General features: G+C 50.8%; 2 protein-coding genes across 2 annotated transcripts; both read right to left on the bottom strand.

The window, feature by feature from the left end:
* Positions 1-851: 851 nt before the first annotated feature.
* On the bottom strand, positions 852-5,177 carry LOC128853675 (protocadherin alpha-2-like). Its single transcript, XM_054080036.1, has one exon. It carries the CDS (start codon positions 5,003-5,005, stop codon positions 2,399-2,401), a length of 2,607 nt encoding a protein of 868 aa, XP_053936011.1. The 5' UTR covers positions 5,006-5,177; the 3' UTR covers positions 852-2,398.
* A 2,332-nt stretch (positions 5,178-7,509) lies between these two features.
* On the bottom strand, positions 7,510-22,525 carry LOC128853680 (protocadherin alpha-2-like). Its single transcript, XM_054080042.1, has 2 exons — positions 19,982-22,525; positions 7,510-7,575 (listed from the first exon to the last, which is right to left on the bottom strand). The coding sequence occupies exons 1-2, from the start codon at positions 22,466-22,468 to the stop codon at positions 7,525-7,527; spliced, it is 2,538 nt and encodes an 845-aa protein (XP_053936017.1). The 5' UTR covers positions 22,469-22,525; the 3' UTR covers positions 7,510-7,524.
* Positions 22,526-25,036: the final 2,511 nt, after the last annotated feature.

Here is a 25,036-nt window from a genome sequence, read left to right as displayed (position 1 = left end):
CAAACTACTCTCTGCACTAGGCATCTTCCCCAAGGCTTTCTACTGGAAATGTCCACCCCAAGCCCTACTGAACCATATGTCCAGCTAAGGAGATATTCTCCACTTCTTCACCAGTTACACTGTCCACGTTCTGTACATCTCCATTTCCTTGGGGAAGACTCCTCCCTGCTCAGCGTTATCCTCCACATGACACAGGCCCTAATCCAGACCAGTCAGGAGATCCCTGCAATAATATTCACTCATTCTTCTACCACAAGGACGTGCCCCTTCAAGAAAACCCACTCTAACCATGACCCAGACCTTCACATACTCTTACCTTCCCTCACCATTGGCACAAGGAACATCTGGAGGGATGCAAAGAGATGCGAACTCTGGCAGACTCTTCCCTGAACTTCATCCTGAATGTTTTGTAACTTTTCAGCCACCCCAGCTCCAAACACCACAAAGAAGCATGGTAGAGAGCTTACAGATCCTGTCAGTGGAGATGTGATACCTCTGATCTCAGGCCACATGGATTGTGTTTTGCAAGAGAACCACAGCAAATGATGAAGCACAAGGGCACTCATGGTATCAGCTGCGTGGGAGAAAATGAACCACAGATAATCCAGAGCTGGGCTGCTCTGAAGGGACTGTGCTGTTCAAGCACGTATGTGAGTTAAGCATAAAAAGGGGACAGATCATCTTTACTGAGCCGAGTGGTGCAAGCGCTCGACTGGGAGACAGCAAGCACAAACAGATTAAATCCACCTCCTCATCGCGTCCACTTATAGAACCCAACAGCGGAGGAGCAAAGAAACTTCACAGCAACTTCAATGGCTCTGGAAGCTACTAGAGTTGCCCACCCACTACACAATGACAGAAGACTGAAGAGCTACCCACATACAATACGCTTGCACTGTGCAGTATTGAGTTTGTATATTCTTCTGTCATTATGTATGTTATTGTTTTTCTCTTCCTTTGCTGTCCTGTTAATCTGTCTTTATCCCAACCCACAAGTTATACTTTTCTTTTTCCCATTCTCCTCTACATTCCAGCAGGCCAGGGGAAGGGCAAGAGTGAGCAAGTGGCCTTGTAGTACCTACTTGCTACCTGGAGCAAAACCATGACAGACACACTACAAGAAATAACATCTAAACCTTAGCGGTTATTCTCCATTTCTTCCTCAATGACACAGACCACGTTCCACCCAGTATCATTATTTCCATCAGGCAAACCTTTTCTCCTCTGCAAGTCACCATCCCCATGACACAGGAACAGACCCTGATCAATGCCACGAGCAGCAGCACTGTCACAACACCTGGACATTGCTCCACAACTGCAATATTCCCCAGATCAAAACAACATGCTGACCATGACCCAGGTCATCATATATCCTCTCCTTCCCTCAGGATCAGCACAAAGAACATCTGCATGGATGCAAACCCACACAGTGTTTGGCAGACTCCTCCCAGATGCCTGAACTTCAACCTCAATACCTCAGACCTATTCAGTCATGTAAGGTGGAAATTCCATAGAACAGTGGTGCACATTATATGATAGTCCTCACAGAGCCTCTGATTGGAGCTGTCACAGCTCTTATACCAGTCCACACGGATTTTGTTCTTAGAGCATACCTCAGTAAATGCTGATGCATAGAAGCACTCGTTACATCAGCTGGGTGGGAGAAACTGTACCAGAGAAAACCAGAACTGAGGTGCTGTGCATATTTCGGCCTTTATGGGCTTTTTCCACCCCCGAGCACCTTCATGGTTTCCCAAGGATTTCCAGCTCCTACACACAAGCCTTTCCACTGCTCACGGTCACTCTTTACATCACGACATGACCCTACTCAGTGCCACCACCACATTCACTTCACACTCTTCTCTTCATTCGGCATTCCGCAATGGAGATGTTGTACATCTGGGAGCAATATTATTTATACAGGTCAGGACAACTCTAAAGGGAACAAGAACCAAATCCATGCTGTGAGAGAATAACAAAATAGTGGTGAAAAGAGTGTGACCATGGCATCTACTCTGCAGAAGCAGTAGGTGTTGGGTTCCTAGGGTGAAGTGTTTTAAACACAGAACTTGGCTCTGCTCTTCTCCCTGAACACATCAAAAGACTGAACACAATTACCACGTACTTGAAAAACAACCATGGGAAACGTACATAAAGAAGGAAGAAAACACACTGACTGCCAGTGCGGGCTGCAATCAGCGACAGTGAGAACGAAGTAGAGTGCTGTGAGGACAGTCACCGGCACAGCACATACATCTTGCACCCCTGAAGCAAGCTCGGCTGCAAAGGCTACACACCAGCAAGAATAACTCGAAAACCAATGGCGTTGCACCTCTCATCCCTGACAGCAGCGATTTTATTGTACGGGAGAACAAGCTGTCAAGCAGACCCCGAGAGCTCAGCCTGCTTCCCACAAGCGCCTGCCCACACCCGGGGAAACAACGGAAACAAGGGAGAGAAGGGGCCGGGGCCGTCGGGGGGCGGGGCGAGAGGCCAGAGAGGGAGCAGCACTGACCGTGTCCAGCAGAGCGGGCGGCTCCGGCTGCGTCTCCTTGGCCGCGGCGGCGGGCGGCGGCGGGCAGTTGGGGCTGAACACCATCAGGTCGCTCTTGCCCGCGCCCTCCGCCACGCACAGGCTCCGGCTCTGCCGCTGCGAGTACGACCAGCTCCCCACTTGGCTGGCGCACACCAGCGTCGCCGGCCCGCGCCCCGACAGCGCGCCCGCCCGCGGCGCCCACCGCCACGCTCCGCACAGCACCACCGCCACCACCAACAGCCCCGACACCGCGCAGATGGCCGCCACCAGCCACGCGTTCGTCGACGACGACAACGACGACAAGGACGACAAGGACGATGAGCCACCCTCCGCGCCCGACGACGCCCGCAGCCCCGGCGACCCCGCGCCCGACGCCGCCGACGCCGCCTCGCCGCCCTCCCCCAGCGACACGCTCAGCGTGGCCGTGGCCGAGCGCGCCGGCTCCCCGTGGTCCCGCACCACGATCACCAGCCTCTGCCGCGGGCCGTCCGCCTCCTCCAGCGCCCGCGCCGTGCTCACCTCGCCGCTGTACAGCCCCACGCGGAACGGGCCCTTCCCCCGCGGCTCCCACACCTCGTAGCGCAGCCACGCGTTGTAGCCCGAGTCCGCGTCCACCGCGCGGATCTTGGCCACCACCTGCCCCGCCGGCGTCCCCCACGCCGCCCACGCCCACAGCGAACCCGACGACTCTCCCGACACCGACTCCCAGACCGACGACGACCGGCCCGACGCCCCGGCGCCCGCCCCGACGCCCGCGGCCGGCAGCAGCGACGGCGCGTTGTCGTTCTCGTCCAACACCCACACCTGCACCGTCGCGTTGCCGCACAGCGACGGCTCCCCCGCGTCCACCGCACGCACCTCGAACTCCAGCACCTGCACCTCCTCGTAGTCCAGCGGACGCAGCGCCCACACGCGACCGCTCTCCGCCTCCACCGACACGTAGCTCGACGCCGAAACCTCTCCCCCGACCGCCCCCGCGGCACCGACGCCGCCCTCCCACAACGAGTACCGAACGCGACCGTTGCCCGCCTCGTCCGGGTCCCGCGCCTGCACCCGCGCCAGCTCCGCCCCCGCCGCGTTGTTCTCCCGCGCCAGCACCGTGTACACGGCCTGCGCGAACGCCGGCGCGTTGTCGTTCACGTCCGACACCGGCACCCGCACCCGCCTGCTCCCGACCAGCGCCGGCGCCCCGCCGTCCTCCGCACGCACCTCCACCTCGTACTCCGACACGCGCTCCCGGTCCAGCGCCTCACGCACCACCAGCGAGTACGACCCCGACACCGACGACACCAGACCGAACGGACTCGCCGGCCACACCGAGCAACGCACGCGACCGTTCGACCCCGAGTCACGGTCCCACACGCTCAGCACCGCCACCACCGTCCCCACCGACGCGTCCTCCGGCACCGGCACCGACAGCGACGTCACCCGCACCTCGGGCGCGTTGTCGTTCACGTCCAAAACCTCCAACACCACGCTGCAGTGACCCGAGAGCGGAGGCGTCCCGCTATCTCTCGCATCGATTTGAATCTCGTACGAACGGACTTCTTCAAAGTCCAGGGTGCCCGTGAGACGGATCTCCCCCGTCTTGGGATCAATGGTGAAGATATCTCTGTTCCCAGCAGGAATCGAACTCAGGATACTATAAGAAAACTCCTTATTGAGACCTTCGTCCGGGTCCGTGGCGTTCACTCGCACCAGCAGTGTCCCCTCTGCAGCGCTCTCCGGCAGCTGCACTTTATACACCGATTGGTTGAACTGGGGCGCGTTGTCGTTCGCGTCCAGCACCGAGATCACCAGCTCCATTGTGCCCGACAGAGACGGACGGCCCCCGTCACTCGCCGTCAGCAACAAACGGTGCACGGGCTCCGTCTCACGGTCCAGAGGTTTTGTCAGCACCAGGAACACAAATTTCCTTTCCTCATCTGCGGATTTAACATCCAAACCGAAGTGCTCGCTGGGGCTGAGAGTGTAGGAGAGCTGCGCGTTCGTTCCGATATCCGCATCCGACGCGCCCTCCAGCGGGAAACGGGACCCCGGCACGGTGTTTAATTCGGGGATGCTGAGGTTCTTGCGGGCGGCGGGGAAGAGCGGGGCGTTGTCGTTGATGTCGGTGACCTCCAGCTCCACGTGGAAGACGCGCAGCGGCCGCTCGAGCAGCACCTCCAGGCGCAGGGCGCAGGGCGCGCTCTTCCCGCACAGCTCCTCCCGGTCCAGCCGCCCGCTCACCACCAGCGCCCCGCTCGCCCCGCTCACCTCCACGCTCGCCCGCCGGCCCTGCGCCACCAGCCGCAGCCGCCGCGCCTCCGCCTCGCCCGCCTCCAGGCCCAGCTCCTGCGCCACACGCCCCACCACCGTCCCCACCTTCGCTTCCTCCGGCACCGAGTAGCGCACCTGACCGCCGACCAGCGCCCACGCCGCCTGCAGCACCAGCACCCGCACCGCCGGCCCCCAACACGCGCCCATCATAGCCGCCGCCGCCCGCCCGGGCCCCGCACGGCTCCCGCCGCCGCCCGCAAGCCCCGACCGCCTCTCCTCTCCTCTCCTGCCCGCCCCGCGCCGCCCCCCCGCGCTCACAGCCGGGCTCTGCGCCGCCCCGACCGCCCCCGCCGGGGCTCAGCCTGCAGCGACACCGTGTGCTGCTCACAAGCCTCGCACCAGCCCCGCGCCCACCGCTCGCCTGCACTCCGCTCTCCCGTTTTTTCCCTCCTTTCCTTCTTCCTCTTTCTTCCTTCTCATTTAGTCTGTTCTCTCCCTTTCTTCTTTCTACTCTCTTCTTCTTCCGTTCCCTTTTCTACATTCTTCTCCTTCTACTCTCTTCTTTCTTCTGTTACATCTCTTCTCTTCCTTCTCCTGTTCCTTCTTGCCCTGCATTCCCGAGTCTTCTCTCCCTGTCCCTTCCCATTCCATCTTTCTCTCTTCTTTATCTTCACTGACTGCTCGACAGTCGCCTCCGGCGCCGCTGTGGAGATGATCAAAGGCAGAGCCATCAGCGATAATTACGGGAAACTATCGCTAATTACGGGTCGCTGGACTCCGACCTAAAGCGAGGCTGTTAGGAACCATCTCCATTCACCGGATAGAGGTAATGTGGGTGCGTCCCAGTAATCTCCTTTATCCTTTCTTTCTTCTCCCAAGCCTCGCATGCTCCATGCCACCGACCCCGCCGTCCTTTTCCTTCCATAGATTTCTTTCTTTCCGTCTGTCTTTCTTTTTCCTTTTCTCTGTGCAACGTTTTCGTTGTCTACTTTCTTGTCTTCCTTACTCTCCCACCGCATTCTATCTTTCCCTTTTTCTTTTCTCCTTCTTCTCAAGTTCCTTTCTTGCCCTGCCGTCCATGAGTCTTCACTCCGCTTCCCCTTTCCCTTCCATCCTTCTCTCTTCTTCACCCCCCTGGCAGCTCCCCAGTCCCCTCCGGCGCCGCAGCAGAGACCGTTAAAGTCCCAGCCGTAGGTGCTAATTACTGAGCAGCAGCGCTAATTACGGATACTCTGAACAAAGGGGAGGCTATTAAGGACCAAGTCCATTCAGCGACTGTAGAAAACCTCTTTGCACCCTGGTCTTTTCCTTTATCGTTTCTTCCTTTCTTTCTCTACCTTCTCATCTTCCTTTTGTAATTACTTTCTTAGTCATTTCTGTCTCGCTTTTTCGTTTTTTATTTTAAGTTCTGTTTCTCTGCTTGTTTTCTCTTTTTCTTTTCCCGTGACCTCTCCAGTCCCTCACCTCTCTGTTTCCGTGCCGTTGCAGTAAAATCGTTTATCCCTCCAGCTTTCTCCACATCGTTTGCTTCGTTCGGGTTTGATTTTCTTTCTGTCGTCTCTCTTCTCTTACCTCTTCTGCCCCAACCCTTTTCTTCCCCTTCTTCCATTTTTACTTCTGCTTTCGCTGCTTTCCCACCACACTTTCTCTAGGATCCCATCACACCCGCCGTGTGCCTTTGACAAAACCTCCTTCCTCTTCGTCACCACTTTCCGTCAAGCCTTGCACACCGGCCCAGAGTGCCGAGGATGCCGAGATCCTCAGCTCCATTCACTTTATAAGACAACGTTAATGAAGCTCGGAATCTCCTCTACCAGCTCTTCCTGCCTTCCTTTCTTTTCCTTCCTTCTTTGTTTCTTCCTTGCTTGCATTTTCCTTGCAGTCCCTGCTTTTCTTCTCCATTTCTCTTTCTTTCATCTTTTATTCACCTTCACCATCCTTTTGTGACCCTGCCCGACTTTTACTTCCCCTTTACTTCTGCTTCCACACTTGTTTCTTCTTTCCTTTCGGCCTCCACCAATGTATTTTACATGTCTGTAACACGTTTGACATGAAGCACGGACATGCCCTTGGGCAAGAGCTTTCATTCTTCTTCCCTACTGCATTCCACCTCCCCGCAAGGGAAAAAACTTTCCTCCTGCCCTCCAGTCTAGGCAAGACAAATTGCTGCCGCACCACTCTTTCCCTTTTGAAAGAAAGCCAAGATCTTCAGCCTCCGGGCCTCTCAGGGACACAGAAAATATCACAGCAAGGCCATCACATGGCAAAGCTCTGCTACACTGGACAAAACCCACCACCAACACAAACACAAGACCAAGCACCAGCCACTTGGACGTTTAATAAAACACACTCCAAAAACTCCAGACAACACATGGGGGATATTTCAGTTGCGAAATCACACCTATCACAGCTCAACACATCAATCCTCCGGCAAGGATAAAAAAGCACGGAGTACCCACAGCTCCCAAACTTCAGACACCTTGAGGCAGAGCACGTTCCTTCCACCTGCACACCAAATGTCAAGCTCTTGCTTCTTCCTGTGGGCACGCACTGCCGGCATATGACAGCCAGAACCTGGGTGCCCGGGGGCATTAGTCCTCACAGAATAATTCTCTCTTCCATCAGCATTAGCCACACTGCACTCAGCCAAACAAAAGAGACAACGGGAAAGCCACGGAATTTTGGATGAGATCATCCCAGCGATGCTCAATGTATCCACTCCGGGAAAGTCACTGGAGTCCCTCTCCCATCTGTCCTTCTGCCATCACCTCACAGGATTCCTGGAAGCAGCAGGAATGGAATGAGAGCAGGCAGTGGGGCTTTGCTGGCCCACACCTACATGCACGACAATCCAGGCAACATTCCATTTATCCAACATGAAGATAACAGAACAAAACAGGAACAAAAGCACATCCATCTCTCAAATTCACCCTCTTTAGGTATCATTGACTTACCTGTAGTATCCCTGGCTGCTTCTTCAGAAAAGGGAACAGTTTCAGGACAGCAAAATTGGGTCCAAGAGATTTTCCCTTAACATTATCCATGATTTCTAGTGAAACTGGGCAGAAAGACATTACTGTCATTCTCCAAAAGCTTTGAAATCACCGAACAGTGTGTTGTGATCCCTTAGGATCTTCTACCACAAGGGAAGCAAGAGGCAGCCATGAAAGCTAAGGACATTCTCTCAACATCAGCCTCAGCTCCAGAGAGGGGAAAAGCCAACAATGATGGCCAGACGCCCAAACCTCTGCAACCTCACAGCTGCCAAAACTCTGACCTCTGCAGCTCATCCAGTATTAACAAGATATTGCCAAGCAGAGAGAAGGAAAACCCAAAGGGGTAGGAGTTTTTGCTAAGACTAAAGAAGAAAAGTAAAGGCATCCAGGACACAGTAATGAAATGCAAGGTTTCCCAGCAACTTGAGTACAAAGAGCACTTCTGCTCCTTCCCTAGCAAGACCAAGAGCAGAAAGGCACCCAAGGAGAGGGTCGGAGAATCTCAGCAGCAGTGAAATATTCATAAAGATTCCTCTTTGACTGACACCATTCCACCTTAAAACCAAGGGATTAAAGGGATATGTGGCTGATGTCTTCACAAGCAGTAAAATCACAAAGAAAAACAGCTCTCTGAGACATGCAGAACTCCCAGAGATCCTGAGAAGACAGCAGGCAAACAACTCTCTGCACTAGGCATCTTCCCCAAGGCTTTCTACTGGAAATGTCCACCCCAAGCCCTGCTGAACCATATGTCCAGCTAAGGAGATATTCTCCACTTATTCACCAATTACACTGTCCACATTCTGTACATCTCCATTTCCTCAGGGAAGACTCCTCCCTGCTCAATGTCATCCTTCACGTGACAAAGGCCCTAATCAAGACCAACCAGGGGATCTCTGCAATAATACCCACTCATTCTTCCACCACAAGAACACACCCCAACAAGAAAACCCACTCTGTCCATGACCCAGGCCTTAACATACTCTTACCTTCCCTCATCAATGGCACAAGGAACATCTGGAGGGATGTAAAGACACACAGTGATGGGCGGACTCTTCCCTGAACTTCACCCTGAATGTTTTGTGCCTTTACAGCCATCCCAGCTTCAAACATCACAAAGAAGCATGGTAGGAATCTTACAGATCCTGTCAGTAGAGCTGTGACAGCTCCGATATCAGGCCACACGGATTCAGTTTTGCAAAAAAACCATGGCAAATGATGAAACGCGACAGCACTACCAATGTGACCTTTGTGGGAGAACTTGTACTACAGAAAACTCAAAGCAAGGCTGCACTGAAGGATCTGGGCTGTTCAAGCATGTATGTGAGTTAAGCGTGACAAAGGGACACATCATGTCTAGTGAGGCCAGTGGTGCAAGTGCACAGGTAAGGGACATCAAGCAAAAACAGATTAAGCTCAACTTCTCCTCACATCCAATTACAAACCCCACCTGAGGAGGAGCAAGGAACCACCACAGCAACTTCAATGGCTCTGGAAGCTACTAGAGATGCCTACCCACTATACAACAACTGAAAGCTGAAGTGCTACCCAATTACAACGCATTTGAACAGTGTATTAATAATTTGTATATTTTTAAATCATTATTATTGTTATTTTTCTGTTTCTTTGCTGTTCTATTAAACCGTCTTTATTGCAACCCACGAGTTTCTTCTGCGACGGGTGAGGGAAGCAAGCGGACGACTCAATATGAGTGATAAAGCAAGCTTCGACTTTATTGATTACAGTTGCGGTTTATATATCTTTCACTACATTCTACTTAGTCATTCCCTAAACTTGATTGGTTAGTACAAACACTTGTCTAATACTGATTCGTTGTGGCCATGCTAGAGCTTCAGACTTTGTTTATTTCTTCATAGTTGCCTTGCGGTTACAGCTGTGTGCAATATTTCATCTTGCTTCCTTGTGAAGGATCCGCTTGGCCTTCAAAAGTTCCTTATCTTAGAGGATGTACTCGAAACTCAAGGACTCGAAGCTCAAGGTTCAGTCCACTGACCCATGCCCTTGCTCATCCAGCCATTCCTCAATCCCTTTCTCAACATCCTCATGTCCTTGTTCACTTAACCATTTCCCAACATTTCCCCCTTTTTCTTTTTGAACAAGCAAAGCAGTATGATTCTTAGCCAAGCTTTGCATAATACAATGATAGCTTATTTTAAAAGCGATTATTACTAATAATACCAGGCCTACCCCACACAAGATTTCCTTGATCACTGAGAGGAGCCAAGGAGATAATGGTCCAAACATCGATTGTAGCCAAGTATCAATTCCCCACCCATCTTCTTGCTTTAACTGATGCAGGCCTTGTTGCAACTTTCTTAATTTTGCATGTATAGACTTTGAGTGATCGGTCAAGTTCATGCAACATATTCCCTCAAATTCTTCACGTCCATGTCCTTGTGCTAAGAGCAAGAAATCTATAGCAGCTCTATCTTGCAGCACTGCATGATTTAAGCTTTGCACATCCGTTGTAAGCATACCCAATATGTCCTGTGGGCAGTTTTCTTGGGGTAGTAATGCTGCTGGCATTACAACCGGTATACATTTGTGTGATCACATCAGTCCATTTTAGACGAGAATCTAGGGTGGCCCAAGATCTTCTGGTCTCTATGATAATGCTTGGGTCTACAGGCTTGACAGGAGTGAAACCGACCCAGCCACCCAGGGATTTGTTAGACAGACTGGCATTAGCCCTCCCGAAAAGGTCCAATTCTTCAGGAGGAGAGTGCAAAGTGGTGTTAAGGGACAGTATCAGTTGACACTGTTGATAAGCATCCTCTCGGAATGGGTCTACTTTAACTCTCCCCCCCATTATTTTTACAGCGGATAGATTTTGGCATAGCGTATCATCGTCTACTAAACCACAGAATTCCTTGGGATTCCAGACAGGCAGACCTACAAAGCAAGTTCGAAAAGGATTAGTAACCCCTCCTAAGCTAAGGCAAAGCGACGATTGGTTAGTTTGGCTTGCTAATGTTACCCAAATGTTATCTCTTGGCTGATTAAAGCGTGTGATTCCCACTATGCTGGCTATAATACTACTAAGCAATGCAACACAATTAAGCCTCATTTTATTTTCTCTTTCTCCTCTTACTCCTCTTAACTCTTACTGTTCCAAGTTTTGCAGTTTCAACTTTTGCAGTTTGCTTAAACACTGGTCCAATTCTTTGTCAGGATCCCCTCTAACAGGTCCCACCACAGAATGATGTGTTACGGGCAGCACCTTTTTACATCTTTTTGAGATAATACATGATCTGCTCTGAATTGTAATTCATTTAACAATGTCCTGTTTGTTTCTGTAGTTCTCTCTGCCAGCTATTAAAGTTATGATTAAATTCACATCTATTACACCATAAAGCCCGTACAAAAGATTGTTCTATCCAGAAAATCTTACCACAACCCCCCGCAATTTAAAGCTACCCAAGCGGCGCAACATGGATTATTACAGTCAAGACAATTTTTTCCCGCTGGTCCTTGTATATAAAATTCTGACAACTGTCCAATAATTATAGTTAGACCTTCAAAAGTCTGGCAGTGCTTTATCATCCTGTCGATGGTTTCTGAGTATCCTTTCAATTGTGCCAGCGACGGTCGTAGAGTCAGCAACAACTTCTCTTCTATTCTTCTTCTGTCTTCCTCTATCGGAATGTTTCACGATCGTTGCATAGGCGTTTTTTCAAATTCCTGCTTATTCTTCTGCAGTTTCTTGCTGGTCAGCGGTATTATCAATGCCGGGGCCAGATGGGGTACCAGGAGCTATAGAAGCTTTAGTCCAATGACTGGGAATCCATTTTGGTCCTGTGGGGGTAAGCACACACATATAACCCCTTCCCATATACCTAACTTCTGCTGGCCCCATCCAGGTTCCCGTTGTTAGATCTCTGTACATAACAAACATTGGTGGATTCTTTTGCTCATCACTATTATGACTATGGATCCATGCTGATGGTTCTTTCTGATCTCCAAATATACATAGATGGTTTAAAACAAAGAGAGTTTTTGCTAATCGTTCTTGAATATCAGATAGATCCATAAATTTTTGAAGATATTGCTTTAGGGTTTGATGATCCCTTTCAATAATAGCTTGACCTGTGGGGGAGTGTGGAATACCAGTAGTATGCCGTACTCCCCATATTTGTAAAAATCGTCGAACCCTCATGCTAGTATATGCTGGACCATTATCTGTTTTTATCGCCTGAGGCACTCCCATAATGGCAAAACATTGTGTTAAGTGTCTTATAACATGGAGTGCCTTTTCACCCGTTTGCGCAGAGGCCCATATATATTTGCTATAAGTGTCCATGGTGACATGTACATATTTCCATCTGCCGAATGCAGCAAAATGGGTCACGTCCATTTGCTGTAATTCTTGAGATCTGAGACCTCTTGGATTTACACCTAACCCTAAACCAGGTCCATGATGACTGCATGTAGGGAAGGCGTGGACAATTCCTTTTGTTTCCTCCATTGTAATGTTGAATTGTCGATGTAGTCCTCGTGCATTTTGGTGAAAGGCATTATGTGCTTCTTGTGCCTTCACAAAATCGCTCAGTGTTGCGGCCAAAGATACGAGTTGATCTGCTCTATAATTTCCTTCTCCAAGTCCTTCCGTCCACATATGACTTCTAATATGTACTATGCAAAAAGGGCACATTCGTTGTCGGATAGCTGATTGTAGTTGTCGAATTAAATCAAAAAAGCATTGATTGTGTATTTCTTTTATTCGAGCATCTTCTACACGATTCACTATATTGGCAACGTACATGGAGTCCGTTACTACATTCAGATCATGATGCATACATTGTAAAGATCCATTCGAGTACTCTAATCTCCCCCTTTTTCTTTATTTGCGTAAGGGCTCTGATAAATTGGGATGGCTCTTGGAGAATTGTGAGGTCCACAGGCAAGTTGGGATCTATACGGTCCACTGTGCGGTCGACAAGAGTTTCACTAAGGCGTTGTATCATTTGTCGTTGTTCGATTGTTAAAGTAATTTTCCGTGCTGGATCAGTTCCTTTTAAAAGAGGACGCAAAGCATCTAGTTCATCATTGGTGATTCCTGCTATAGGTCGCAACCATTGCAGGTCTCCTAAAAGTCGTTGAGCATCAGTAACTGTTGTAAGCGAAGTACAAAAGGTTAATTTTTGTGGTTGTACTTGAGAATTCGTTATGTTCCATCCTAGATATTTCCAAACAGGGGAACGTTGAATTTTTTCCATTGCTATAATCAAATTATGTGTAGTTAATTGTGTCTCCAAGTATTTCTCTTGTTGAGTGGTAAATGGCTGGTTCTGTGCAAAAAGAATATCGTCCATATAGTGATAGATCATGGTTTGTGGCCATGCATGCCTTATTTCTCTTAAAGCATTATCCACAAACAACTGACACAAAGTGGGGCTATTTTTCATGCCCTGCGGCAATACTGTCCATTCAAAGTGCAAATCAGGTCCTTCCCTATTGATTGTGGGTGAAGTGAATGCAAAGCGTTGAGTGTCATTAGGATGTAACTGAATAGTGAAGAAACAGTCCTTTAAGTCTATGATCAGCAAATGCCTGACACAGAATAACAAAAACATACATATTGGATGACCATCACGTCGTCTATGGGCTTTTTTCTGAGCAATGGCTTTTCCAATTCCACCCAAAGTTTGTTGTGCATCACTCGAGGTGCTGTTAAAGCCATGTCCTCCCTTAAGAAGATCAAATAATGGACTTAGTTCTGCATTAGTTATACACAAATAAGATTTAGCTTTTGTAAATTGTTTTAACTACTATTTGCAATTTGGCTTGCTGGGGTTCAATTGTAGCATTCAAAATTTTCCTCTTATAATATTTCCAGGTTTGAACTTTTTCCAGGTGCGACTTGAAGGCCTATTTTCTCTAATACAATCTTTGAAATGGTATTAATTGAGAAGCACAACTGCTTTGGGTGATATACACAGGTGGGAAAGGAATATAAACCATAGCTTGTATTTGTCCAGTAAAATCAGAATTAATAACACCAGGTTACACAAAAAGACTTTGCAAAGTGACACTCGAATGACCTACTAACCAAAACACTTAAACCAGTTACCAATAGGACCAAAAGCTTGAAGTGAAACCTTGTGTGCTTTTCAATCTCTTCTTACTGAGGAGGCTGTGAAGAAGATCCAAGCAGGAGCATTTACTGTTGTCACACGTCTCCGCTGCATGCTGGGTTGCTGGTTTCCTTGGTTCTTTAATGTTAACGGTTTACCCCTGCTTCTTTTAGTCTGTTTTTTACCTATATGGGAATTCTCAAGGCTGCAAATGCACTAACTTTTCTATTCCTTTGCAGTTTTTTTACTCTCAGAGGATACTCCTTTTGGACTCTTAAATCATGTCTTCATTAGTGTCTGGCTAAAATTCCCTTTACAGTCGTCTGCACTAGGACCCAGCAGTTGCTGATCTGATAAGGGACACTGGAATGCAGAGTGTTCTTCATAAACTGTTACTCCCCTAGAGAGAGATAGAAACTCCCAAGCTGAAACAAAATAAAAAACCTTACAGGAGTAAGAGGGGGGGCGATGGGGGGGGGGGGGAGGGAACTCACACACACAGCCACAGGGCTGGGGTTTTTTCCATTTTTTTTTTGTTGTTTTTTTTTTTTTCTATTTTTCTATTTTTTTTTTCTTTTTCCGTTTCCTTTTTTTTTTTTCTTTATGTTTTTCATTTTTTCTTTTTTACTATATTTTTTTTTTTTTTTTTTTTTTTTTTTTATGTATTTTAAAATCTTGTCCTCTGCAGCCTTTCACTTCAAAGGTCCCAGGTAAAACTACCTGTTTTCCGGCTTAGTGGACGTTTGAGATTGAAAGGTTTCAGAGTTGCATTTTAAAGATTAACCAAAACAGAGGCTCAATATAACCAAAACCCAATCTGCAAGTCTTACAAACGTTTAAAGCGCTTTAAACACACACACGCATACACACACACAGAACCACTCTTTTGAGAGCTAGCTTAATATACTTATACAATATTGTTTACGACCGGTCAATAAGAACAGCATGATGGTATGAATATTTAAACCACACATGGCACCGGACACACACAACACTCAAAACATGCACATATATCACAAAATAAGGTTTGTATCAATTGTTTAACAGGTAACAGTCCTTGGTTGTTACAGCATTTTCGTGGCATCTTCTTCCTCCTCTGATTCCTCGCTATTATTTTCTGGTGTTGGATTTCAACATTTAACTGTTTTTCTACCTTGTAACATTTTATACAATTTGTAATCTCTCTCCAAGCTTTCGTTAGTCTCTTTGCAGTTTTATCATCATCTATAAGTGCCTCCCACGGGACGTTCCCAAATTTGCGCCGTTCACTTTCCTCAAATATCTCATTCAGATCCTTAAAACATCCCTTAGTTTTTCCTAAGGCAATGAGGCCCGCAAGTTGTTTGAGATATTGTGAGTCAAGTCCTCGCTTCTCTAAGAAGCTCTGTAATATTTCATAAGCCACTTCTTTATCCATTTCTGGTCAGAGAAAAAAAAAACCCTTATAAATTTATAAAGTCTTACGTGTAGCCCTGTTCTATCTTATCTCTCCAAAGCCTTATGATGTCGGGCGGCGGATCCCTTTTTGACGATTCAGGCGTTCGGACTAGAGTGCAACGATCCCTAACGAAATCATAAGCTCTTAATCTTCGCCTTCCGGTTGCTGTATCCCGGCGCTTTTCCCGACTTTTACAAACAATCTCTGTAATTTCTCCACTCGTCTATTAAGTCCTTAATCGGACCTGCTCCCCGCTTTTCTAAAAAGCGTAGAATTTCAAATGCTACCTCTCGTTCCATTGCACGCGTGCTTTAACGGACCCTCTTACGTTAGCCGGTCCAGACCCTTTTTCATGGACTAGCCATGAAAGGTTGCAGCCTTTTTACTCACGAGTAGGTAGTCTCTTACTCGGCCGGCGAACCTCCTCACGTAGATATCCGGGTTCAGGCGCGGATCGTAAGTACTGATTCAGTGTTGCCGATCTTCCGCCCCCTGGTCGCTGCTTACCAGTGCTTCACCGAGCTCGCCGTCCGGTGGAAACAGGGATTGGGGGTCCCTGTTCGGGCGCCACTTGCGACGGGCGAGGGAAGCAAGCGGACGACTCAATATGAGTGATAAAGCAAGCTTCAACTTTATTGATTACAGTTGCGGTTTATATATCTTTCACTACATTCTACTTAGTCATTCCCTAAACTTGATTGGTTAGTACAAACACTTGTCTAATACTGATTCGTTGTGGCCATGCTAGAGCTTCAGACTTTGTTTATTTCTTCATAGTTGCCTTGCGGTTACAGCTGTGCGCAATATTTCATCTTGCTTCCTTGTGAAGGATCCGCTTGGCCCTCAAAAGTTCCTTATCTTGATGTTTTACTGTCTTTACAGAATGTATTTAAAACTCAAGGACTTGGGGCTCATTAATACTCAAGGACTCAAAGCTCATTACCGTTCCCATATGATGTACTCGAAACTCAAGGTTCAGTCCACTGACCCATGCCTTTGCTCATCCAGCCATTCCTCAATCCCTTTCTCAACATCCTCATGTCCTTCTTCATTTAACCATTTCCCAACATTCTTCTTTCCCATTCTCCCATTCTTCTTTCCTCTTTCCCATTCTCCCATTCTTCTTTCCCATTCTCCTCTACATTCCAACAGGCAAAGGGAAGGGGGGGAGTGAGAAAGTGGTCTTGTGGTGGAACAAAACCCCGGTTCCCAAAAGCACATGCTCAGACCGTGGGAAACAATGGACCCAGGGGGCAGAAAGAAGCCAAGATATTTGGGGTGGAGGGCCAAAGTCCAGAAAGGGAGCAATTCCCTTACAACACATTTGCACACTGTATTAATAATTTTGTATATCTTTTGATCATTGTTATTGTTATTTTTCTCTTTCTTTGCTGTTCTATTAAACTGTCTTTATCCCAACCCACGAGTTACACATTCTTCTTTCCCTTTCTCCTCTACATTCCAACAGGTAAAGGGGAGGGCAAAGGAGTGAGCAAGTGGCCTTGTGGCACTCAGGTCTTGTCTAGGAGCAAAACCGTGACAGACACACAGTGGGAAATGATTAGCGGTCATTTCCCAGCTCTTCCCCGATGACACAGACCATGTTCCAACATCTTCATTTCCATCAGGCAAGACTTTTCTCTTCTGCCAGTCGCCCTCCACATGATGCATGAACAGGCCCTGATCAATGCCACTAGCAGCATCACTGCCACAACACCCAGACACTGCTCCACAGCAGTCGCACCTCTCATAGAAATCACCAGTGATTTATTCTAAAGCAGGACATCTCACACCCACAACATCAAACCTCACCTCCGGGAGATAAGGCCTGCTCCATAAAGCAATCCTTTTATTCCCTAGCCCCAGAGAAAGACCTAAGGGAACTTCTACAAAAACCCATATGTCAAGGCTCCATCAAACTTCTGAAGCATCAGCCGCACCCTGAGTACGAAGTCTTTGTGGACTCACCCCGTTCCCAAAAGCACATGCCCAGACCGTGGGAAACGATGGACCCAGGGGCCAGAAGGAAGCCAAGATATTTGGGGTGGAGGGCAAAAGTTCAGAAAGGGAGCAACTACCGAGGACTGACAAACTTCTTAAAGGTTTCTTTATGAGTGATATCATTCCACCTCAAAACCAAGTATTTAAAGGCATGTGTGGCTGATGTCTTCACAAGTGGTAACGCCACAAAGGAAAACAGCTCTTTAAGGTATGCAGAACTTTCAGAGATCCTGAGAAGGCCCTAGGCAAACAACTCTCTGCCTGGGCATCTTCCCCTTCTTCTCAAGGTTTCCTACTGGACACATCTGTCACAAGCCCTGGGGATTGATATATTCAGCTAAATAGATATTCTCCAGTTCTTCACCTATTACAGAGGCCATGTTCTGCACAACATCTCCATTTCCTCAGGGAAGACACATCGTGCAAAACATCATTCTCCATGTAACAAAGGCCCTAATCCAGACCATGCAGAGGATATCTGCAATAATATCCAGTCATTGTTCCACCACAAGAACATGCCCCAACAACAAAACCCACTCTGTCCATGCCCCAGGCCTTCACGTACTCTTACCTTCCCTCATCAATGGCACAAAGAACATCTGGAGGGATGTGAAGACACACAGTGTTTGGTAGACTCTTCCCTGAAATTCACCCTGAATGTTTTGTGCCTTTACAGCCATCCCAGTTCCAAACACCACAAGGAAGCATGGTAGAGATCTTACAGATCCTCTCGGTAGAGCTGTGACACCTCTGACCTCAGGCCACATGGATTGTATTTCACAAGAGAACGGCGGCAAAAGATGAAGCACAAGGGCACTCAGGGTAGCAACTTGGTGGGAGAATTCGTACCACAGAATATCCAGAGCTGGGGACATCAAGCACAAACAGATTAGACCCTTCTCCTCATCGCATCCACGTACAAACGCAACCTGAGAAGAAGCATAGAACCATCACGGAAACTTCAATGGCTCTGGAAGCTACTAGAGATGCCCACCCACTCCACAACGACAGAAGGCTGAAGAGCTACCCACATACAATACGCTTGCACTGTGCAGTATTGAGTTTGTATACTCTTCTGTCATTATGTATGTTATTAGTTATCTCTTCTTTTGCTGTTCTGTTAATCTGTCTTTATCCCAACCCACGAGCTATACTTCTCTCTTTACCGTTCTCCTCCACATTCCAGCAGGCAAGGGGAAGGGCAAGAGTGAGCAAGTGGCCTTGTAGTACCTACTTGCTACCTGGAGCAAAACCATGACAGACACACTACAGGAAATGAAATCTAAACCTTAGCAGTTATTCTCCATTTCTTCCTCAATGGCACAGACCACGTTCCAACCAGTATCATTATTTCCGTCAGGCAAACCTTTTCTCCTCTGCAAGTCACCATCCCCATGACACAGGAACAGGCCCTGATCAATGCCACGAGCAGCAGCACTGTCACAACACCTGGACATTGCTGCACAACAGCAATATTCCCCAGATCAAAACAACATGCTGACCATGACCCAGGTCATCGTACATCCTCTCCTTCCCTCAGGATCAGCACAAAGAACATCTGCATGGATGCAAACCCACACAGTGTTTGGCAGACTCCTCCCAGATGCCTGAACTTCAACCTCAATACCTCAGACCTATTCAGTCACGTCAGGTGGAAACTCTACAGACGTGCACATTATATGATAGTTCTCACAGAGCCTCTGATTGGAGCTGTGACAGCTCTTAGACCAGTCCACACGGATTTCATTCTTAGAGTGCACCTCAGTAAATGCTGATGCATAGAAGCACTCATCATATCAGCTGCGTGGGAGAATTCATACCAGAGAAAAACAGAACTGAGGTGCTGTGCACATTTTGGCCTGTACATGCATAATTTTTCCACCCCCCAGCACCTTCATGGTTTCCCAACGATTTCCAGCTTCTACACACAAGCCTTTCCACTGCTCACGATCACCCTTCACATCAGGACATGGCCCTACTCAGTGCCACTGCCACATTCTCTTCTGCATTCAACAATCTGCAATGGAGATGTTATGCATCTGGGAGCAATATTATTTATACAGGTCAGGAAAACTCTAAAGGGAACCAGAACCAAATCCATGCTGTGAGAGAATGACCAAATGGCGGTGAAAAGAGTGTGATCCATGACATGTACTCTGCAGAAGCATTTGGTGTTGGGTTCCTAGGGTGAAGTGTTTTAAACACAGAACTTGGCTCTGCTCCTCTCCCTGAACACATCAAAAGACGAAACACAGCTACAATGTACTTGGAAAACAAACATGGGAGAAGTAGATAAAGAAGAAAGAAAACACATTGACTGCCAGTGCGGGCTGCAATCAGTGATGGTGAGAACGAAGCAGAGTGCTGTGAGGACAGTCACCAACACAGCCTACACATCTTGCACCCCTGAAGCAAGCTCGGCTGCAAAGGCTACACACCAGCAAGAGTATCTCGAAGGCCAATGGCGTTGCACCTCTCATCCCTGACAGCAGCGATTTTATTGTACGGGAGAACAAGCTGTCAAGCAGACCCCGAGAGCTCAGCCTGCTTCCCACAAGCGCCTGCCCACACCCGGGGAAACAACGGAAACAAAGGAGAGAAGGGGCCGGGGCCGTCGGGGGGCGGGGCGAGAGGCCAGAGAGGGAGCAGCACTGACCGTGTCCAGCAGAGCGGGCGGCTCCGGCTGCGTCTCCTTGGCCGCGGCGGCGGGCGGCGGCGGGCAGTTGGGGCTGAACACCATCAGGTCGCTCTTGCCCGCGCCCTCCGCCACGCACAGGCTCCGGCTCTGCCGCTGCGAGTACGACCAGCTCCCCACTTGGCTGGCGCACACCAGCGTCGCCGGCCCGCGCCCCGACAGCGCGCCCGCCCGCGGCGCCCACCGCCACGCTCCGCACAGCACCACCGCCACCACCAACAGCCCCGACACCGCGCAGATGGCCGCCACCAGCCACGCGTTCGTCGACGACGACAACGACGACAAGGACGACGAGCCGCCCTCCGCGCCCGACGACGCCCGCAGCCCCGGCCCCGACGACCCCGCGCCCGACGCCGCCGACGCCGCCTCGCCGCCCTCCCCCAGCGACACGCTCAGCGTGGCCGTGGCCGAGCGCGCCGGCTCCCCGTGGTCCCGCACCACGATCACCAGCCTCTGCCGCGGGCCGTCCGCCTCCTCCAGCGCCCGCGCCGTGCTCACCTCGCCGCTGTACAGCCCCACGCGGAACGGGCCCTTCCCCCGCGGCTCCCACACCTCGTAGCGCAGCCACGCGTTGTAGCCCGAGTCCGCGTCCACCGCGCGGATCTTGGCCACCACCTGCCCCGCCGGCGTCCCCCACGCCGCCCACGCCCACAGCGAACCCGACGACTCTCCCGACACCGACTCCCAGACCGACGACGACCGGCCCGACGCCCCGGCGCCCGCCCCGACGCCCGCGGCCGGCAGCAGCGACGGCGCGTTGTCGTTCTCGTCCAACACCCACACCTGCACCGTCGCGTTGCCGCACAGCGACGGCTCCCCCGCGTCCACCGCACGCACCTCGAACTCCAGCACCTGCACCTCCTCGTAGTCCAGCGGACGCAGCGCCCACACGCGACCGCTCTCCGCCTCCACCGACACGTAGCTCGACGCCGAACCCACTCCCCCGACCGCCCCCGCGGCACCGACGCCGCCCTCCCACAACGAGTACCGAACGCGACCGTTGCCCGCCTCGTCCGGGTCCTTCGCCTGCACCCGCGCCAGCTCCGCCCCCGCCGCGTTGTTCTCCCGCGCCAGCACCGTGTACACGGCCTGCGCGAACGCCGGCGCGTTGTCGTTCACGTCCGACACCGGCACCCGCACCCGCCTGCTCCCGACCAGCGCCGGCGCCCCGCCGTCCTCCGCACGCACCTCCACCTCGTACTCCGACACGCGCTCCCGGTCCAGCGCCTCACGCACCACCAGCGAGTACGACCCCGACACCGACGACACCAGACCGAACGGACTCGCCGGCCACACCGAGCAACGCACGCGACCGTTCGACCCCGAGTCACGGTCCCACACGCTCAGCACCGCCACCACCGTCCCCACCGACGCGTCCTCCGGCACCGGCACCGACAGTGACGTCACCCGCACCTCGGGCGCGTTGTCGTTCTCGTCCAAAACCTCCAACACCACCTTGCAGTGACCCGACAGTGGTGGCGTCCCCTTGTCTGTCACTTTGATTTGTATCTCCTGTATAGAGACTTCTTCAAAGTCCAGGGTGCCCGTGAGACGGATCTCCCCCGTCTTTGGATCGAGGGTGAACAGATCTCTGTTACCAACAGGAAGAGAACTCACGATACTGTAAGTAAATTCGTTATTGAGACCCTCGTCCAAATCTGTGGCGTTAAGTCTTATGACTAAAGCTCCACGTTCCGCGTTCTCCGGCAGCTGCACTTTATACACCGATTGGTTGAACTGGGGTGCGTTGTCGTTCGCGTCCAGCACCGAGATCACCAGCTCCATTGTGCCCGACAGAGACGGACGGCCCCCGTCACTCGCCGTCAGCAACAAACGGTGCACGGGCTCCGTCTCACGGTCCAGAGGTTTCGTCAGCACCAGGAAGAGGGATTCTGAATACCCTTCACTCCGCTGTAAATCCAGAGAGAAGTGCTCGCTGGGGCTGAGAGTGTAGGAGAGCTGCGCGTTCGCTCCGATATCCGCATCCGACGCGCCCTCCAGCGGGAAACGAGACCCCGGCACGGTGTTTAATTCGGGGATGCTGAGGTTCTTGCGGGCGGCGGGGAAGAGCGGGGCGTTGTCGTTGATGTCGGTGACCTCCAGCTCCACGTGGAAGACGCGCAGCGGCCGCTCGAGCAGCACCTCCAGGCGCAGGGCGCAGGGCGCGCTCTTCCCGCACAGCTCCTCCCGGTCCAGCCGCCCGCTCACCACCAGCGCCCCGCTCGCCCCGCTCACCTCCACGCTCGCCCGCCGGCCCTGCGCCACCAGCCGCAGCCGCCGCGCCTCCGCCTCGCCCGCCTCCAGGCCCAGCTCCTGCGCCACACGCCCCACCACCGTCCCCACCTTCGCTTCCTCCGGCACCGAGTAGCGCACCTGACCGCCGACCAGCGCCCACGCCGCCTGCAGCACCAGCACCCGCACCGCCGGCCCCCAACACGCGCCCATCATAGCCGCCGCCGCCCGCTCGGGCCCCGCACGGCTCCCGCCGCCGCCCGCACGCCCCGACCGCCTCTCCTCTCCTCTCCTGCCCGCCCCGCGCCGCCCCCCCCGCGCTCACAGCCGGGCTCTGCGCCGCCCCGACCGCCCCCGCCGGGGCTCAGCCTGCAGCGACACCGTGTGCTGCTCACAAGCCTCGCACCAGCCCCGCGCCCACCGCTCGCCTGCGCTCCGCTCTCCCACTTTTTCCTTTCTTTCCTTCTTCCTCTTTCTTCCTTCTCATTTAGTCTGTTCTCTTCTTTCTACTCTCTTCTTCTTCCGTTCTCTTTTCTACATTCTTCTTCTCCTTCTACTCTCTTCTTTCTTCTGTTCCGTCTCTTCTTTTCCTTCTCCTGTTCCTTCTTGCCCTGCAGTCCCCGAGTCTTCTCTCCCTGTCCCTTCCCATTCGATCCTTCTCTCTTCTTTACCTTCACTGACTGCTCGACAGTCGCCTCCGGCGCCGCTGTGGAGATGATCAAAGGCAGAGCCATCAGCGATAATTACGGAGCACTATCGCTAATTACGGGTCGCTGGACTCCGCCCTAAGAGCGAGGCTGTTAGGGACCATCTCCGTTCACCGGATAGAGGTAATGTCGGTGCGTCCCAGTAATCTCCTTTATCCTTTCTTTCTTCTCCCAAGCCTCGCATGCTCCATGCCACCGACCCCGTGGTCCTTTTCCTTCCTTAGATTTCTTTCTTTCCGTCTGTCTTTCTTTTTCCTTTTCTCTGTGCAACGTTTTCGTTGTCTACTTTCTTGTCTTCCTTACTCTTCCACCGCATTTCTTCTTTCCCTTTTTCTTTTCTCCTTCTTCTCAAGTTCCTTTCTTGCCCTGCCGTCCTTGAGTCTTCACTCCGCTTCCCCTTTCCCTTCCATCCTTCTCTCTTCTTCACCCCCATGGCAGCTCCCCAGTCTCTCCGGCGCCGCAGCAGAGACCGTTAAAGTCCCAGCCCTAGGTGCTAATTACTGAGCAGCAGCGCTAATTACGGATACTCTGAACAAAGGGGAGGCTATTAAAGACCAAGTCCATTCAGCGACTGTAGAAAACCTCTTTGCACCCTGGTCTTTTCCTTTATCGTTTCTTCCTTTCTTTCTCTACTTTCTCATCTTCCTTTTGTAATTACTTTCTTAGTCATTTCTGTCTCGCTTTTTCGTTTTTATTTTAAGTTCTGTTACTTTGCTTGTTTTCTCTTTTTCTTTTCCCGTTACCTCTCCAGTCCCTCACCTCTCTGTTTCCGTGCCGTTGCAGTAAAATCGTTTATCCCTCCAGCTTTCTCCACATCGTTTGCTTCGTTCGGGTTTGATTTTCTTTCTGTTGTCTCTCTTCTCTTACCTCTTCTGCCCCAACCCTTTTCTTCCCCTTCTTCCATTTTTACTTCTGCTTTCGCTGCTTTCCCACCACACTTTCTCTAGGATCCCATCACACCCGCCATGCAGAATGGCCGTGCTCTTTGACAAAACCTCCTTCCTCTTCGTCACCACTTTCCGTCAAGCCTTGCGCGCCGTCCCAGAGCGCCGAGTATGCCGAGATCCTCAACTCCATTCACTTTATAAGACAACGTTAATGAAGCTCGGAATCTCCTCTACCAGCTCTTCCTGCCTTCCTTTCTTTTCCTTCCTTCTTTGTTTCTTCCTTGCTTGCATTTTCTTTGCAGTCTCTGCTTTTCTTCTCCATTTCTCTTTCTTTCATCTTTTATTCACCTTCACCATCCTTTTGTGACCCTGCCCGACTTTTACTTCCCCTTTACTTCTGCTTCCACACTTGTTTCTTCTTTCCTTTCGGCCTCCACCAATGTATTTTACATGTCTGCAACACGTTTGACATGAAGCACGGACGTGCCCTTCGGCAAGAGCTTTCATTCTTCCTCCCTACTGCATTCCACCTCCCCGCAAGGGAAAAAACTTTCCTCCTGCCCTTCAGCCTAAGCAAGAAAAACTGCTGCCGCACCACGCTTTCCCTTTTGAAAGAAAGCCAAGATCTTCAGCCTCCGGGCCTCTCAGGGACATAGAAAATATCACAGCAAGGCCATCACATGACAAAGCTCTGCTACACTGGACGAAACCCACCACCAACACAAATACAAGACCAAGCACCAGCCACTTGGACGTTTAATAAAACACACTCCAAAAAGTCCAGACAACACATGGGGGATATTTCAGTGGGGAAATCGCACCTATCACAGATCAATACATCAAACCTTCAACAAGGATAAAAAGCACGGGGTACCCACAGCTCCCAAACTCCAGAAACCTTGAGGCAGAGCACGTTCCTTCCACCTGCACACCAAATGTCAAGCTCTCGCTTCTTCCTGTGGGCAGGCACGCACTGCTGGCACATCACAGCCAGATCCTGGGTGCCCGGGGTGCCTCACCTAATAATTCTCTCTTCCATCAGCATTAGCCACACTGCACTCAGCCAAACAAAAGAGACAACGGGAAAGCCACGGAATTTTGGATGAGATCATCCCAGCGATGCTCAATGTATCCACTCCGGGAAAGTCACTGGAGTCCCTCTCCCATCTGTCCTTCTGCCATCACCTCAC

Source organism: Cuculus canorus, chromosome 14 (genome assembly GCF_017976375.1).
Source record: "Cuculus canorus isolate bCucCan1 chromosome 14, bCucCan1.pri, whole genome shotgun sequence".
NCBI classification, from domain to species: domain Eukaryota; kingdom Metazoa; phylum Chordata; class Aves; order Cuculiformes; family Cuculidae; genus Cuculus; species Cuculus canorus.
This window is presented reverse-complemented; position numbering and strand designations above follow the sequence as displayed.

Coding starts and splice junctions, on each gene's coding strand:
- LOC128853675 (XM_054080036.1), bottom strand. CDS start 5,005: ATGATGGGCGCGTGTTGGGGGCCGGCGGTGCGGGTGCTGGTGCTGCAG.
- LOC128853680 (XM_054080042.1), bottom strand. CDS start 22,468: ATGATGGGCGCGTGTTGGGGGCCGGCGGTGCGGGTGCTGGTGCTGCAG. Junction 7,576..19,981: donor CGCCCGCTCTGCTGGACACG/GTCAGTGCTGCT, acceptor TGCTGCTTCCAG/GAATCCTGTGAGGTGATGGC.